This window comes from Parasteatoda tepidariorum, chromosome 7 (genome assembly GCF_982258835.1).
Source record: "Parasteatoda tepidariorum strain Cologne lab strain chromosome 7, Ptep-v5.0, whole genome shotgun sequence".
Classification (NCBI taxonomy): domain Eukaryota; kingdom Metazoa; phylum Arthropoda; class Arachnida; order Araneae; family Theridiidae; genus Parasteatoda; species Parasteatoda tepidariorum.
Window position 1 is genome coordinate 73906004 of NC_141761.1, and position 19380 is coordinate 73925383.

Here is a 19380-nt window from a genome sequence, read left to right on the forward strand (position 1 = left end):
GTCAAAAAAATTTTACTGTCCCAATACAAAGTGGAATGAAATTGTTCCAACAGTATCTGAAGTTGTAATTTCTTCGCAGTTTTAAATTAAACTCTTCTGTACTTTTCCTCTCTATGTGTACAGGAAAAGCGAAACTGCAAGATATGAACTTTGATTTATTCCGATAATCGAGGTTGTGAGTGATTATATATATATTTTTCCCCCTTAAACATTTTCGAAATTTATTGGAAATAATTGATTTTGTGGAATAATTTATAAACTTTATGAATTTTGCTAGTTATTAGAATAAATTAAATTTATATTCAAATTTCACTTTCTAATATAGATATCCACTAGGTTTCACCAATTGTAAAACATAGATTTTAAATTTTAGTGATTAATTATGTGATTCAAGATATATTATTAATGTGAGTGTCGTGGATTGGGACCTATTGATAATCTACTAGAATTACAGTTAGATAAAATTTCAAATTGATTCATTTATTTAAATAATGCAATTTGGAATAAAAACTTCTTAAACTTTAGAAAATATAACACTTATTTTAATTTCTTTCAAGCTATGATAAATCTTGGGAGCCTGTCGTTTCTTTTCTTATAATCTAATCTGAATGAAAATTAATTTACAATATTTTCTTTGTGTGGAAAAGATGTTTAATATTTTCTTAATTGCTATGATTTGTAAAAGTTTTTACATGAACGTAGATGAAACAATAGAATAATGACAAAAGCGTGAACGTTTAAATCAGACGCAATAATTTATGGAAATTATGACTCAGACGAATTATCAAGTAACAAATATTTTTGAAATTAAATTGTTTATTTACAAATTATAAGAATTATTTTGTTCAAAACTTATACAAATACAAAAACTCGGAGGAATGAAATGGATAAGAAAATATTTTTTATATCGACATTAATTATAGTTTTGAACTTCTTGAAGTAATATTTTACTACATTTTAATAATTTATTTTTGTTTCATACACTTTTCAGGAGGCACAATATTAAAAACATACTTTCTCTGGTATATCTTGTAGTAATTGAGTTTGATGAAGCAGAGTGTTTAACAGGAAGTTTTGATGGCAGAGAAACACAAGTGACTAAAAGCCTCTTTAAATGGAGTTGAACAAAATTTGATATCATAGGCATTAAAACAGTAAAAATTGAAAGCAATCACAAATCAAGTTTAAAAAAAAAGTCGACATCGTTAACATTCTACACCTTTATTAGAAAAATGGTAGAAGAAAACAGCATGAAAATGTTAAGCAATTTCGATATGAATTTTTTTTTTTTATTTTGCAATTATTTATTATTATTTTTTTTTTTAAGTAAACGTTTTTTTCATACCTACTTCCCAATTTTTCCTACATGCAGCAAAAATTTCACTCGATTCGTAAAAATGTATTTCAATTGATGATAATTTTTTGTAAGAACATTGCTTATTATAAAAGCTTGTTAATAGTTTAGTTTCTCAATAGATTTTTTTCAAGAATTTTTCAATATTATCTTAATAGTTTTTTTTTTTTGCTATAGATTAAAAAGACTACGAATGTTCCATCAAATACTGCATCTACTAAAACTATTTTCAATAGGGTTCATCTAAAAGAAAATTATCTTAAAACTTCTTGAGTAAACATAAAGCAGCTGAAAATATATTAAGCTGTTAAAGGGGAACATTTTCAGAGTTTATTTTTAAATAATACAGCCACAATAAGAACATTTTCCCCCTGACTATTTGGTGACTCTGTATACTTGGACACATCAGTCAACAAATAGGCGATTGCCTTGCAACACAAAATTTGTTTAGCAAAAAATCAAAAACAAAACCTTGCACAAGATGAAGCAAAAGCAAAAAACAGATAAATGTACCGAGAAATACAATTCTGAAGGTGTAATTTTGCAATTTTTGGAAGATTAGATAAGCTCGACACCTAATGTACGTGGCAATTAGGTGTGACTGACTAAATGAATACTGGAACTTCGAGATAGATAACAATAGCAGGAAAATGCCTTTAAATATTTAGCATTTCATATGCTAGCTATATAATATAAACAGAATTTTCGTATTACTTTAGCGTGTATGCTTAAGAGTCTCTAAAATTTAAAACTTTAATTATTCATAATTTCTTCTAAAATCATCAAAACTAACAAACAAACAAAAAACACTTATACCCTGATCTGGGGTTACGTAAGACAGCGGGGTAACTATAACCATTTTGCTGAAAAATTGTGAACATTCAAGTCATCAGTTCCAGGTTTTATGGAAGTTTTTGATCACGTGTTAACATTTTATAACCTTACTCACCATACTCGTAATTTTAAGTTGAGTTTCATATAAAAATCTTTAAAACTGATTTCAAACGATACTTTTATGACTAGGATAAAATAAGGATAATTTTATTTTCCTTCGGAAATGCTCTAAATTGAAAGAAACTATTTATGTGCTCCTGATAGTAAATGGTAAGGTGGAAATAAATATTGATGTCACTGTAGCTACTGTATAGCCTGATGTCACAATCAATTGATTAAGCTTTACTATTTTATTTGAGCTTATTTATTGAACCTGGATAACTACATTTTATAAACTACTTAGTGTAAATTAAATGAACTTAAAAAGTCCAAAAATAAAAGAAACTTCTCTTACTTTTATTTTTAACAATAATTGTTTTGAGCAATAGTGTACATTTATTTTACCAGTTTACTACGGCACTATCATCAATGAATGCAAGTGGAATATCCCATTCTTACAGCTGATTTTAGTTACCCTATACTGAGAGGTAACTTTAGTCACCATGTTTTTTGTAGTTGTTGTCTTTGCCATACATGTTTTAGAAATAGTAATAACATAAATAGTAACTGTTTGCAACAATCAATTAACATCTAAAGTAAATGCTTTTGAATGCTTTTTTTTAACGTTATACGCAGAATCGGTCTTTCTTTTAAATATTGATTGTATTACAAAAAGACTCTTCTATAATATTATACAAAATATACTCTTCCTTCAAAAATAACCCTTTTCCTCTAAAACGACATAGAGGTGGATTGATTTTAGCTTCATTTTATAGATTTATTAAATAGAAGTTTATGGTTTTTGTATCAAAATTGTAATTCTCGGGTCATTTAACATTTTTTTTCCGAATCTAATATACAGAGGAACTTTATTTTCATGATTTTCGAATGCAAAGTCATTAAGCACCTTTGATATTAAAAAAACAACAACATTTAAAGCGCTATATGAATAGTGTCGCTTAGTCTGTACAATCAAGCTCTATATTTTATGTCTCATGGCAGGATGCAATGCTAAGATTGAAACTGTTGATTTCATTTCAGTTTGCTAGTGTTCAACCATGGTCTAAATATTGGCAGTGTTGATGGGTAGCTTGTCCCTTTTCGACGTTGTAAGGTGCCGTCGCTGTTTCTTATAGGATAGGTGGCTATCATTATTGGCAACTGTAATTTTAATAACCTGTCGACTCCTTTTGGCTCCAGAATGAACTATAAAGAAAGTACACATTCAAATTATATTAATAAACTTAGTTCAATAATAAAATTAAAATAAAATAAAATTATAAGTTATAGATTATTTAGTTTAATTATGAAAACATTGAGGCATTCAGATTCTCAACAGACCTTGAATTTAGAGTTATATGCATGACAGAGGACTAAGATTCGCTCATTTTCACAGCTGCTAATTTTGAAAGCGGAATCTGAGAGATCTGGCCCATCCCAATTCATTTTATGCGTTAGAAAATGAAATATAGATAGTAGGTGTGAATTTTCATACAAATTTCTCAAAATCATGGTTGATTGGAATCTGCCATTTTCAGTAAAACCTTAGAAACAGTTGTTTTTTGTTTACTTTTTTCATGGAAAACTTTAAAAAAAGTCCCCTAACGTTATTTTGTAATTATCACATAAGAGTTAAGTAATCGTGGGCAACAACTGCTTTTACTTTTCATTTTACATGAGTAAGTATTTCGTATTCTATCTATCTATACATATAATAAAATAAAGAACTTGTGCGTCTGTATAACGGTTCGCGAGTGTATCATGAGCTCTAAAAATACATTCAACATCAAGCTGAATGAATACAATTGTAAACTAATTACGAAGCTTGATTTTTGATATTTTTGGTAGGTAGGTATGTTAAGTCGTTCCAGAGCTGCACAATGAGCTATAGACGACGGTCTGGGAAATATCACAGAGGATGATTTGATTTTAGAATTATATTTTTAATACTAATTGTATGTGCAGTAATGATTAATTTTTTTTATTTGTTATGCTAGGTTATCTGCATAATCAACGTGATCGTAGTAGCATAGGCAGAATACGTCACCAAATCATAATTTTTAAGGTTATCAGAAAAGTGTTTATTTTGTTTATAGTTATGCTTTTAAAACGTGTTACTATAAAATTAAATAATTTAAAAGCAACGATAATTGAAATACAAAAAAGTTTTGTACTGAAAAGCAAAATTAATGGAGAAATGGAATAACCGTTGAGTATAAACATTAAAAACACCATTATTATTATTGACGCCATCAGCGATAATTACTTTTAGTAATAGTTACTAATTGAAGTAAAATAATAAACTATGTTCAAAAAGGCAGAATTAATTGAGAAATGAACCGTCATTCGCGTATGAGAGCGTGAAAAATTGGCAATTATTAAAGACACGCAATGATGCTTTATTTTGATAATAGTGCTTCATAGTAATTGGTGCAGTTTTAATAAGCACCAAATGTACTTTTATATAGGTACAAAGTATTTTTTGCGTAAATTTGATACCGATGGTAGATATTTTATGGCTCTTCGAAGATGCTTTGTTTTGGTAAGAGTGTTTCATGGTAATTTAATTGATACTAAATATGTTCTTATATAGATACAAAGAATCTTAAGAGTAAATTTGGTGCCGATAACAGCTCCCCCAATACTGTAGATATTTATGATAGATTTTTCTTTTGACATATAAGTACAGGAGAAAGTAGCTTTATTTTTGTAAATATTAAATATCATTGAATTGCCTTGAGCCTCGAGCAACATCATTATACCAGATGACACTGAATGCAGTTAATCCATATTTTGATGAGATGTACTACTTAATTTAATGACGTAATGCCAATAAGAAGGGCAACAAGGGCATTATAAAGATTTATAAAAAGATAAGAAAAAGAATAACTAAATATAATAATTAAATTTTTTTTATTATTATTAAAAGAATTAAGAAGTCGAAAACAAAATAATGAAAAGATATAATTTCGTCATCAGCTAACACGATTATGTTCACAAAAAAGCGTGCTTTTTAATATTGCATTCATGTAGTTAAAGCAAAACATATCAAACTTATTATTTTTGTTAACTTCTTTCGTTTTTTCTTTCTTTTCTTTTAGTCTTATATATTATAAAAACACGAAATTATTTAAAATTTTCTATTTCGCTACTTTATCTAGTTTTAAATTCCTTTATTCATTTTTTCGTCTATCCTCTTAGTATAATATGTAAGATTAATTTTCTTAATGGAAAATTCTTAATAACTGTATTTGCTTTTTATATATATGGCTTTCATGCAAAAACATTTATCATCTTTAAATACCTGAAAGCCATCGATTATTTATAACCGTCTGGTTATCTCTATCATGAAAATACTGATGCTTTACTTATTTAAGTTAAAAACAGGAAATTTGTATTGCAAAAATATTTTTTTAATGTTCTTTCTTTCTGTTTATGTAAACTTGTTATGAATGTTACTTACATATACATCGTATTGTATTTTGATGAGATGGCATCCTCTTAGATTGGTTGGGGGAAGAGGCGGAATATAAAGCATTTCATTTTTCCAGTGGTCAGTTGTACCAGGATCGATTTTTCCTTTTTGAAGGGAAGCCAGCTCCCTCGTTTCTGATTGAACAATTTTACTTTTAGCAGTATATTGGATAGTCTGAAAGGAAAAATATATAAATTCAAAAATTGATCCCAAAAACAAACATAAGGCACATTTGAGTTAATCGAAAAAAAAAAATTTTTTTTTCAAATTTCGTTAGATATTTCTATTTATAAAGAAATTTTTATGAAAAAAAAATTAGAAAGAGATGTTTAAAATGATTAATTTAATCTTTTTTCTGATTAATGATAATTTTTACTGAATCTTTATAGTGTGAAAGATGGTTTAAAAATATTTCGCATTGAGGAAAGTTTAGTTTTCTTTTGCTTAATTAATTTAATGGTAAAATGTAGAAAAATGTCTCAAACATTGGTTAGAAAGCATGTGAGCAGTGCACTGATGTTAAGAAATTTTAGCTTTTGAATCGAAACTTACATGTTGTAAACCTACACCTAAGGCAATTTGCTTTTTTATCGAACTGCAATTGCACACCAAGAATAAAATTCTGGCGTATTGTATGGAACTGACATTTCTGGTAAAAAAATAAACCAATCATTTGGTAATTTTACCGTTCATATGGTAACGAATTATCGGAAATTCTTGTTTTCATAATAGTTCTTATTACCAGCATTTACTAAAAAATACAAAACTCAAAATTAAGTTTAACCAAATAAATGGTTTTTATACCAGGTTCCAAACCTATCATGATAAAATTACTAAATTTTACCACATTTACCATCTGAATTATCATACATTATAAAACCACATTTTATTATTAATTTTACCAAACTCATTAATTAAGATCTTCGGTAAAAATTACTGAGCTGTTAAGTGTTACCATAGAGCCAGGAACATTGTAAATTTTACCATATTCTGGTAGTTGCGACCATTCTTTTATCTTAGTGTAGATTTAAGTTAGCTGTAGATTACTCTCAAATAAATAAATGTTTATTAACTTGTTTAAAGTTGTTCTGCATGAAAATAAAATTCTAAGCTTCAAAAACTTATATTCTTTCTGCACTGTTTTATTTAAACTTAATGAAATTTAAATATAAACAGATTGCAGTTCTTCGAAAAATGTTTAAAAAATAAAATTAAAATTAGATTATTTTTTTAATTCCTATTTTGACTAGTAAATATATTAAAGTGACCTTTAATCAATGAACTTTTCAATAAATTCCATAGATATTCAAATGGAGAGAAATCTAATGAGGAGCACGGGACTGAGTTGATGAATGCAGATCTTCTCTTAGAAAGCATAAATGCATTTATTATATAAAAGCTTATTAAATATTTAAATTTTTCTAGGAAACAATAAAGTTTTAAGATGTTCATTATTTTAATAAAAATGTTCATTTTTTAAGCTGCCATAAATTATTTTAACTTGAGTTAGTATATTCTAATTTTGGAGAAAATTTTAAAAATGCATCCGAATTTGATATGGCTAAGTTGTTTGATTATAGAATTAACTTTGTGTAACTACATTGTACATTATCATAAATTTCTTTTTCAAAATAGTTACATATATGTAACATAAAAAGCTTCTATTAATCTTTTTATGTTAGTTTCTTTGCTATAAAACAACGCCTACTTTATTACTAATTAATTATTCAAGTCGAACTGCTTTCTCACACTGTTAAAAGTCACATCCTGTTTCTAAATCTATTTTTAGCCAGAGTATGCATAAATTTAAATAAAAACATTCTTCCTTTTTAAACTACGTGGGAATCACTCGAGCTAGTTCTTAAACCAATAGTAATCCTTGGGACTTCCCTTTTCCCCTCTAATATAACAAAATAGAGGGAAATTCCTTTGCTACTTTCCCTAAGATAAAACCTTAAGCACATAGTTTTGGAGTGCAAATTTGAGCTCCGCCTTTGCTAGAAAATGTCTTAAATATACTATGTGAAGCTAATATAATATTTTTTGCCTTCCAACTGCTATCTGCGTGGCCTAACAACACTCACCATGACTGCTACCTTTTCATATATATGGCTCAGATTTCACAAAGCAGTAGTTTAATGTGGAACCGTTTTGTCATCATAGTCAAACAATTCGATTTTTAAATTTTCAAAAAGTTTTGGTGTCATGAAGTTCATTGTCATGAAGGCAATTCCAGAGTTTCTTTATCGAGTTTAGGCTAGCAGCTTCAAAGCTACTCAAAGCTCTTCAGCCTAGTTGCTTCAAAGTTATAAAAAGGAATGATGTAGGTACAAGCTACCACAAATCACCCGTTGCAAGAAATCTCAAGTTACAACAACAATTAACCCTTCTCCCGGAATCTTGATTTCATATTCCGCATCAAAATCGTGACGGATGTATCGAGGAGCTTTTATGTTTTTTTTCTTCAGTTTTATTAACTAAGTGGCACGAAATGATACCAAAGCTAAAAAAATACTGAGAAACTTATGCAACTCTTTTACTAAAAATGTATCACTTCATTTTAAATTTGTTTTTTCAATTAAAGAATAAACAGTTTCTTGGCATATGATAGCAACTTTATAAATGCACCAAGCAAAGTTCAGAAGTTCCCGAAAAAATAGTTTATAATAGAGAAGCACCCCTAGTGGCGTATGATGACATTTCCGGGTATAGGTTAGGTTCCTATGCAATTTTAATGCTGATGATGTGCTCTAACGCTTCTAGAAGTTTGAAAAAACATTTACGCAACCCCCTGTTATATATATCTTTTTTAAATTTGTACATTTTAGACAAAAATTGTACTTAATGTCATTAAAAAAACTGTTGCCTAGAGAAAGATTTGAAATCAGTGATACAAAAGTATCTAAGATCTGCTTAAAAATCTCATGCAACAGGAAACTAAAAAAAAATTGTCCCTCAGTGCAATTTTCGATAAAATCTTTCGTTTTATTTCTCTTTTTTTCATTTCGGCTCTCAGTGAATCACAGGTTACCCACGTATGGTAATTCTGTAAAGCAGATTTAGGTATAAGAACTTAAAGCAAACTTAACATATGTTTTTGCATATCACTTTAATTCAATTTTTTTTGTCAGAGTTTTATCAAAATAAATTTTTCATAGTGTAATAATAAGAATGGGTTGCAAAACTTCCATGAAAGTTGCATTTTTCATGCAAATTCTAGAAAAGTAATCTGTACAAGACATTTGTTCCGAAAACAGGGTATACGCATCCGGACCAAGTACCCTGCATAGGGTACGTATGTATTTTTAATTTTTTCTCGAGAACTGCCAGGGGCGATATTGCTTCAGTTCATATGAAAGTATGGACAAGGAATTAATTTTTACAGTGGATTACTAAGAAATTGACAGTGATGGTATAGACATTAGAGAGGCATCACGTTTGATAGCCACACACTTCTCCATATCTCTTGAATCTGATGAGTGTTAGGTTTGATCATGCGTGTGTATTATAATCGTTTTTTTTTAGTTTATTTACATTAAACTATGTTCACATCAAATATCATTAAAATCTCTCCTATGGCTCTAGATATAATTAGCTACCTATGAGAATTCTCTAGTTTCGAAAAACAACGTATTTATTGATGTCTCGTTGAAGCTCTTAACTCTTTTGTAAAAAAAAGGCCGGTAAATAGCTAGCAAACTCGTGAAAGATTCTTTTACCAAATTATTAAAAAATATGTAAATACAGTCAAGCTTTATTATTCAAGGATATTAAAACCTTGCATACTACAAAAGGGTTGTAAAGGATTAAATCTTAGCATATTTCATTTCTAATAAAAAATTAAACAGATCTTGAGTCATAAATACATACACCGTTATTCAAAACTTCTGAAAAATAATTTTAAGTACGCTATTACGATGCGTTTCGTAACTAACTTAAGCGCAACTTAGCTCAGTTTATTTCCAGTTGAATTACTTATGATGTTTTTATTTTCATGTCTTATGAGAAAATGAGCATTTTTGAGAGGATGGGATAAAGCAGCGAGGGTATAGTTTAATTAATTTTACGTCGATACTAGCATTCCCTCTGTTTTATCTGAACAATAGAAAGCTGGTAAAAGTAACTTTTACTCTGTTAATAATATGGAAATAGGGGCAGACAAAAATGTCTCTTTAACGATCCTGGGCGTCCAAATTATTTTTAAGCTTTTGTGTAGAAGGATCTTGGCTTCATAAAGAAGAATAAAGCGCTTTTAAAGTGTTTTTTTGTTTAGAAAAAACAATATTAATAACTAGGCTAATAGATTTTTTCTCAATTAAGCTTGTTATTATATTTCTCAATTATAATTTTTTTTTCATACTTAAAGGTTTTTTTGAAATAGTATAATATAATTTTGTTCCAGAAGGAACTTTTTGCCTGAAGTAATAGTAATTACGAAATTTCTTCAGATTATAAATTGCTGTTTTTTTTTGCTTATTTTTCTATAGAATACCAGATTACATGTAAAATGCTCACGCGTGGGTTGTATTTGAGTGCGTAATAACTAGGGAAATATTCTAATGTTTTTAAAATAGTTTAAAGAATAGTGTTAAGAACCTTTAGGAGTTTCTTCGTCAAAAAGTAATGAAAGATAGCAAAAACTACTTTACGTAATTTTCGCCATCTTTCGTACCAGTATTTTTTTTTCTTATCCAGTTCATATTTCACTATATATTAAAATTTATCAAATATGGTCAATGATGATGGTTACTGAATCTTCCACGTTAGGCTTAAACAGGCTGTACAATTTCAAAAAGCTTTCTGTACAATGTTTTTAAGTCACATAATTGACTCACACACGGTAAAAAAATAACTGTAAATTCTGTAGGAAAAAAAACATATTTTTTACAGCAAAAAAACTGCATGTGGATAAATACAATTTTTTCTATTTTTAATCGTTACCCATGCGCTGCAAAAACGTTTTACAGAATTTATCCGTATGTTTGACAGTTTAAAAGCTGTTTTTTACAATACAGTTTTTCACTGTTTTTCACCCTAATCACAAACGTATTAAAAATCTCAATTCACATTCTAGTTTTTGCCATGCAGTTTTGCGTACCGTTAAGCTAACTTTCTTTTTTCAAATCCATTCACGATTATTTTCTAAACTTGCTGTTTATTTTCATCAATTATTTTATCCGAATAATTCGAATCCTGATACTCGCAATGATGACTTACTGATCCGGTTTGCAATGATGACAGAATTATTTTATAAAGTTTTTTCTCTTGTTAAAATATGAGTTTTTTTTAAAATAAGTGTTTTTTTTGTTAAAATAACTGGTTTTGTTTGTTAAAATAGAAGTATTTATCTTCTTAAAAAACGGGTGTCCTTTTTTTTAAATTGCAATATCTCTCTGTGAAATAAACTGTTTTATACTGGCACACCAGCTGACAGTTTTTTCTGCAAATTCAACAGATTATTTTTGCAGTCATTAAAAAATTGAATTTCATTTTTTTATTCCTCTTTTTAATTAGCTGCAAAAGCAAGATTGAATTTAATTATTGCTATGATAATGGAAAGAAATAAAATATATTTTAAGAAATTTTATTCTTTGTTTCAAGAATAAGGCATACGATAAGTATATGCATAAGTCAGTATATGAAATTCTTTGTCACAGAGTGTACAAAAACATCTCGCAATGTATGAAACAGTTTATATCTTACTCATTGCCTAGGCATCTTATGCAATTTCTTCGATTATACGAAATTCATCCATAATTCTATACAGTGGCTACACAACACAAACTAACAATCCTCAGATAGTATACTTTGCTTTGAAATGCTCTGGATTCTATACAATTTCCAGGCATTTCGTATAATGTCAGCGCACATATAGACGAAGAAGTGAGTTTCTTCATGAAAGTTAATATTTGTTTCGTATATAATTCCATACAATGACTACACATCACAATCTGAATATCCTCAGACATTATACTTCGCTTTAAAATGCCAAGGATACTATACAATTTCTGGGCAATCCAAATGATTTTGGAGTTTTCACACATTGATGAAGGAAATAGTTGCTTTATGAAAGTTAATGTATGTTTCACCATAATTCTATACAATGACTACACATCATAATCTAACAATCCTCAGATACTTAGCTTTGAAATGCCAGGGATTTAATACAATTTCTGGACATTCCATATAATGGCGGCATTTTTTTACACACTGACAATGAAATGATTTGCTTCAGGAAAGTTAATGTTTGTTGATTATGTCAAAGAATGGTGGATCAATTAGCGTATGCTTGCATGAGCCGCGATGGCTCAGGGGATAAAGCATTTGCCTTCCATTGAGGCTAACCGGGTTCCAATTCCAATCGATACGAATTCTGCATCCGGCTTGCACCGACCACAGTGTTGACGTGAAATATGCTCAGTGGTGGACAGATCATGGGTTAGAGTCCCCTTACCGTCAGGCTAACCATGGGAGGTTCTCGTGGTCTTCCTCCCCATGTAACGCAAATGCGGGTTAGCTCCATCACAAAAGTCCTCCACGTTGGCAAATCTCTCCCAATACTCGATCCAGGAGTTCCCTTGTCTTCTGGATTGGGTTCAAAATTACAAGGTGAAGGAGTTGAACATTAGTAGTCACAAACCCATAAAATTGGGTCGGCTGTTCAACGACGGTAATAAAAAAAAGTATGCTTGCATGTACTCAATATCAGGCAATGCTGATTTAGTAGATAAATGAGATAAAATCAGATTTTAGTTTACAAACAGGTCCAAGAAAAGCATATAGAAAGTTGGAAATATTAACAGTAGGAATTTTCATTATTTAATTTATTAGTATTATTTTATTAGTAACAAATTTTATTATTTTCATCTACACTATTTAAAATAGTGTAGAAAAAATAATATAATGGGGTTCATTTTAATTTTTTTTTGTGCCACAAAGTAATTCGTTCGACTTCCTATTCAAGTAGAAGCGAGATTTGAGAGAGGTATCGTAAATACTTTAGGAGCAATCTTTGAAATTTTAATCAGTTTCCGAACCAACGAGAAGAGTAAGTAGCAGTATGCTAAACGCTGAAATCAACAAGCAAATTATTTTTTCCCTAAATACCGTTAATTAAAAGCATTTGGCAAAATATAAAACAAAATGAATATTTGTCTTATATAACACATTTTATGCTGAATATCAAAAAATTCAATAATTGGATCATTCATTTGAGATGATTTAAATCACTTGGATAACTACATCCATTTTGCTAGGTAAACTTGGGACTGTACTACCAGGCATGAACCCAAAAAATTTCAGAACTGAACGGGAAATATAGTTCTACTAAATACTAGAGTAGTACTAGTTAACTAGTTACTAGACTAGTTAACTAGTTACTAAGAATAAAACAATGTATTTATAATAATTATCTTACATTCATCGCAAGTAAATTTCAGTTGAAAAATTTAAAAATTATCATTATATTTATTTAACGCAGATTGCTTTTAAGTACATAATAATTATTTTTTTATGAATTTTGTTTGAATTACCAAACAATATTACACTGAGAAAGAAAGTATGTTCAAAGGTACCAGAATTTGGTGAACTTTACCGTGTTTCCGGTTCTATGAGTACACCAAAAACCTCGGTAATTTTTACCGAAGCACTCGGGTAATGAATTTGGTAAAATTATAAATAAAATATGGTTTTATATTGTGTGGAAAAAAGCTTGGTAATTTTATCATGATACCTTAGAGCATGGCATAAAAATCATTTATTCGGTTCAATTTACTTTTCAGGTCTGTATTTTCCACTAAACATGTAGGATTAAAAACCATAATTTTCTGTAAATCATTACTATATTAACTGAAAAATTACTAAATGAAAGGTTTGAATACAGTATATATTTTAGTTTGATTCCTCAGATTCATAGATTCTTTCTACCAGAAATGCTGTCATTACCATACATGCGGTAGTTTTACCAGAATGTTTTTCTTTATGTAGAATAAACACATTTATAAAATTTAATGTAAAAAATTATTTTTAATTATTTTTCACATAATTTCATTTTTAATATATCTTTACTTTTGCATATTTTATCATCATTATACACCGAAGAGCCATTACATTATGACCACCCTCCATCTATAACAATGCGATCGCCCAGGTTTTCATGATTTCTCGCCCAGGAACAATGTTTTCATGGGACACATTAGGACCCATAATCCTCATAGAACAATCCCTGACGTCTGTAAGCTACTTGAACGTAGTAGCAGACCAGGTTCACCCATTCATGGCAACAGTTTTTCCTGCGGGGGATGGTGTTTACCAACAGGATAATTCACCATGTCATAAGGGTTGAATCGTCATGGCTTGGTTCGTGGAAGATTCCAGTGACTTTCAAGTCATGTGTTGGCCTCCAAATTTACCTGACCTTAATCCAATAGAGCATTTGTGGTCCAACTTGGAAAACTAAATACGTGCTGCCACGCTACCCCCTCGCAATGTGAGGGAATTGCAGGACTAGTTGGTGAGCGCTTGGTACCAGATACCTCAGACTACCTATCAGCACCTTGTAGAATCAATGCCACGGTGGGTGCTAGCTGTTTTGGGGGCTAAAGGTGGTCTTACATGTTATTAGCAGGGTGGTCATAATGTAATTGCTCTTCGGTGTACATATATTTTTAATGAATTTTATTTGAGCTAGGAAATAATATTAGATCACTCCCATTATTTCATGAAATTTATGAGCTTTAAAAAAATATTTTAATAAATTAATTTAGATTATTTTTAACCTTGATTTTATTTTTAATATATCTTTACTTTATGACGTCATGTGTTCCATAAAATAACCACAAATATACAAAAATTGTTAAATCTCCCTAACCAGTAAAATAATAAAACAGAATTTGTGCATTTGTTTAATGAAATTCCAAAATTCTAGAACTTTGATAAGAAATAAAGTTTTTTATTTCCTGTGATAAAGAATAAAATGAACTTTCAGTAAAATAAACAGATGAAAATAAAATATTCCTTTTGGAAAGATATTTTAACCATTTTATTTCGAAAAATATAAAATTCCATTCTTTTTTTTCAAGAATTTCAGTTAGAGCTTCTCTAACGTTCCATACACGAAAAATCTTTCGATGCAGAAAACTTGCAACTGAAAAATCAAAGAAGCGTAACTATGTGTTAGAACTGAAAAAGCATTTTTGAGTGTTTTATTACTTTTTTAATTTTCAGTCCAGGTGAGTTATTCTGTATGAGAGAGAAAAATTTAGTACTTTGTCTGCCTATTTTGAGAAAAAAAGTTATCTTTAAAATATTGGTAATGAAACTTACATTTTTTCTAAAAAGTTAAAAAAGTTGTTGTCGAATTAGTTTCTGAAGTCAGTAAAATTCCTAAGAAGTTACAAAAAATCGATATTTTCAAAAATGTATTTAATTATTAAATTCATTTAAACTCAATTCTTAAAAATGAATAGATATATTGAAAGTATTCGGTGAATTATTAATTTTTTTCGCTTTTTTGTTAGTGTAAAAATAAATCAGCAGTGCAGGCTTATATTTGCGAAAAACTTCTCATAATCATGAAACAAGGTTCCCTTCAGGATATCTTAACAATAAGAATTTTAAAAATCAATTCCGAAGAAAAGAAGTCATAAAAGATGAAGATTGCTGTGTTCTGCTTGGGAATTCAGTTTATTTTTAAGTTCAAGATAAATTATGAAGCAATTATTTCAAATTTACTATAAGTTGCAGCAGCAACGTGGCACACTCTAATCATGAATCGCCCATTCTAATTATCCATTAAAAATAGCTATATATATATTTTTTTTGTATAGTTGCATTTCTTGAAGCACGAAAACATTTTTACCAATACTTAAGTAAATAAAATTTAGGATAAGTATGCGACATAGTTTCATTTGTTGACGAGCTTTGTTCCTAATTTTAAACTAAGTGAGCACAAATTCTCAGATTTCCTAGGAAGAACTCATCAAATCATACATTTCTGTATTTTTCCGTTTTTAAGTGATTTTTGTCGTCATTTTGGAAACACCTGACACTAAAAAAGTAATATTTGCTCTAAGAAGTACTCTGAGAAAAATGTATGGCCAAAACTTACAGAATAAAACTTTTACTGGGTTTCTTGCACTAGGGGAACTCCAAACAACCCGGTAATTTTTACTGAAGCAATTTGGTAATGACTTTGGTAAAATTAACAACAAAATATAGTTTTATAATGTATGATAAAATTTGGTAAATGTGGTAACATTCGATAATTTTATCTTAATAACTTAGAGCACGGCATAAAATCCATTTATTCGGTTAGATTTGCTTTTAAGTTTCATATCTTCTACTTAATGTGGGTTAATATGGGCTATAATTTTAAAAACCAGAACTTCCGGTAAATTTGGACATTTTATCAGAAGTTTAATTACTATACAGAACGGTAATTTCACCAGAATTTTTTCTCTGTGTACCAGCAAATTGCTTAAATGATAAAAACTGAATCACCAAAATATATCCAAATATGTTTGACTTCTTATCAAGCTAGATTTTGTTTTGAACAAAAATAATGGAGATAAAATGAATATTTTAAGCTGATAAATTATTGATAAAAACAAATCTAATATACTTGAATGTTTAGATCAGTGATTCTCAACCTTTTTTTTGTGGCGGCACACTTTTAAAGATTTCGAAAATTGACGGCACACAATGAAAAAAATTAGTTTAAAAGTTGTTTAATTACCTATAATGCACTGTGTTAAATAGTTTGTGATAATAATTTTGAAAGTGAAATAAAATAATATGTACAACAAAAGCACATTTATTAAGGGATTAATTATTTCTTTCGACTAATTTTTTATTAGTTAGTAACAGTTTTTTTTGCTAGTTATTAATTGTTATAGCTTGTTTTCCATAGTAATTAACTGTTAGTTTTTTTACATTCATGACTATTATTTGTGATTTCTTGTTAGTTAGCTTTTTGCTAATTATGTTAGCTTATTTTTTCTGCTAGTTAAGTTATCCTTTGTTAATTTGTTTTTATAACTATTAATTGCATAGCTTACTTTAATGATTAGCTTTTATTTTCGCTTGGAAGTTAGTATTTAGCTTTTTTTAGCCTTTGTTAATTAATAATTTTAATAGTCATTAAATTTCCTACTAATTTCAACATTATTTAAAATTGTGTGTCAAAGACAATTTAAACACTTCCTTCTTATTTTAAGATTGTCAGAGACAAGACAATCGCCCACAAAGACATGTTCACGCGGTTAAAGCGTGGAAAAATTATAAAAAGTATATATATAATATTATACATCTATACACTTTTCTTTAGTTTAAACTTGTAATGAAAAGAGCATTAATCTTTATTATATCATTTCTAATATTTGGCGGCACATTTTAAGAATTTGGCGGCACACAAAAGTGCCGCGGCACAGTGGTTGAGAACCACTGGTTTAGATCATAGTTGATTAAATATATGCAGATTACTTAAATCTATTGATGATTTCCATCTTTCATGATATTTAAACACGCGACTATTAGGAAGAAAAATATCACAAATAAAGTCATAAAAGATAAAATAAATTAATTTTTATAAAAACTATCTGAAATGAAAAACTAAAGAGTTTTTCATTTCATTGGGGCGACGTCTTTATCGGAATAACTTGAAACAAATTCTATTCAGAAAACCAATTGATTAAATAGAACCGGAATTCCATTTAAACACGAGGAAATAGAATTTCAAAACTTGGAAACTTTTTCAATTCATTTCAAAAACTATGTTTTTTGATATGACAAGGACAATAGGAAATTGTAAAGATTCTATAAGGAAAAAGCCTTTTGTTTAAACTGAAATAGAATTCAGTTTTGTTCGCGCAGTTTCGCTTTAAATGAAGTGAAATTTTATAAGTCAGATTATAATCGTAAAGAAGACTTATTAATTATTTTAAATTGAGAACCAAGTGACTGATTTTAAAACTATATTTACCGGTAAAAACAATTACATAATGATCTGAAGTATTCATAAATTTATTCACTTTAGCAATGGGCATGTTTCATTGTCTCGAGGAGAAATGAAATTTTTTCAACTCAATACTTATGAAAAAAACTTCAAAATATATACTGATAACATGTTAATTGCGCACTTTTTTCTAATGTATACGTAAGTATCAAGCTATCAGTATTCATGAGCTGTTATGCTTAATTATTACGTTATCAGTACATAGTTTGAAGCTATCATAACATGGGAGCTTAACCCCCTTTTCACAAAATATGTTTGTATACTTTTTTGCTAACATTAAAAAATCACTAACATTATTTTATGTTACTATTTAACTTATAATGTTTGCCATTTGTTTTCCTATTATATTTTTTTAAACTAAAAGCTCCGCTCGTGATTGCTTCTAATTCATCATTGCTTTTTTTAATTAAAATGTGATAAGAAAAGGACATTTTGTTTATAAATTATGTAATTAGTGTTATCCTACGCAAACACATTATGTTAATACCTTAACCGTGATGAAAGAACTGTTACTCGAAATTGAAAAAAATTCAACAATACTTGAAAAAAGAAAGAATTAAACTTAGAAATACAAACTGTGTAACACAATAAGAAATAATAAATGAGATTCAATTTTACTTGATAATAACATATAACGATTACTTAATTTATTATATATTACTTAAAAGTATAATAGTTCCAATAAAAATAAGATTTTGTCTCTCGAAATTTCGATACAAATATTAAGATTTGTATCTGGCAACACTTCTTTTGTTGTTACTTCTGGCATCAAGTAAAACGCAAGATTGTAGAAAGAAGTTCTCGAAAAAATTTATAAATAAAAATGTTACTTTCGGCAGCTCAAATTTCAAGACTGTGATTGAATTTCTGTCTACAGCAGAGTGGCCCACATGGTACTTTTTACTACAAGTTTAATCCTTAGTAATTCTCAAACTAATTATCGAATGTTAATTTTTTATTCCATCTCACTCTTTCTACATTTTTCTATGCGTTATCGTAATTTCAAGTCCCTAAGTTTTGTAAATTTTGTGCAGTAAAACAAACTGTAACTTAGAGTTTAACACTCGAAACAGCAGTGGCGTTTAATATAGATCTTCTCTACATAGAAAGATTATAAACTACCAGTTTTGTTAATGTTTTTTCAATGATATGAGAATTGATCCTACTTAAGAGTGCTTCGACCCACAACGAGAAATGATTGACTAACAGAAATTAAAATAATTATTATGACCTATACAAGAGTCTGAAAATGTTACAAATAATAATTTTGTCTGAAGAAATATTAAATATGTTTTTACTAGAGAAAAATAACAAATTTGAACTGGAATTGTTAAGTGAACTTAGTTTGAATCAATAAACTGAATTATCTGAAGTCAATTCTACTATTGTTTATTTCTTTGTCTTCTTTATTTTGAGAAGTCTTCTTTATTTTTTTATGTTATGCCTCTTCTCCATATCTTTTTTGACACTGTCCAAAATTTCGATTTGGAATGATGCGTCAAATCTTCCTTAATAACCCAATTTGATGCTCATGAATTATGGTCAAATCATGATATATGTTTCACATAATGAATAATAATTCACTAAAAAGAGAAGTACTCATCT

The 19380-nt window shown here is 28.8% G+C and overlaps 1 protein-coding gene across 1 annotated transcript in view; it reads right to left on the reverse strand.

Annotated features, from left to right (window-relative positions):
* Positions 1–798: 798 nt before the first annotated feature.
* The window catches only part of LOC107455634 (arrestin domain-containing protein 4), a 74086-nt gene continuing 55504 nt past the window's right edge, over positions 799–19380 (reverse strand). Inside the window, exons 5-6 of the mRNA XM_016073268.5 lie at positions 5751–5936; positions 799–3493 (exon numbers count right to left, since the gene is read on the reverse strand). Of these exons, the coding sequence (XP_015928754.1) occupies positions 3320–3493; positions 5751–5936 (360 nt within the window). The 3' untranslated portion in view covers positions 799–3319. The remainder of the gene's footprint in view (positions 3494–5750; positions 5937–19380) is intronic.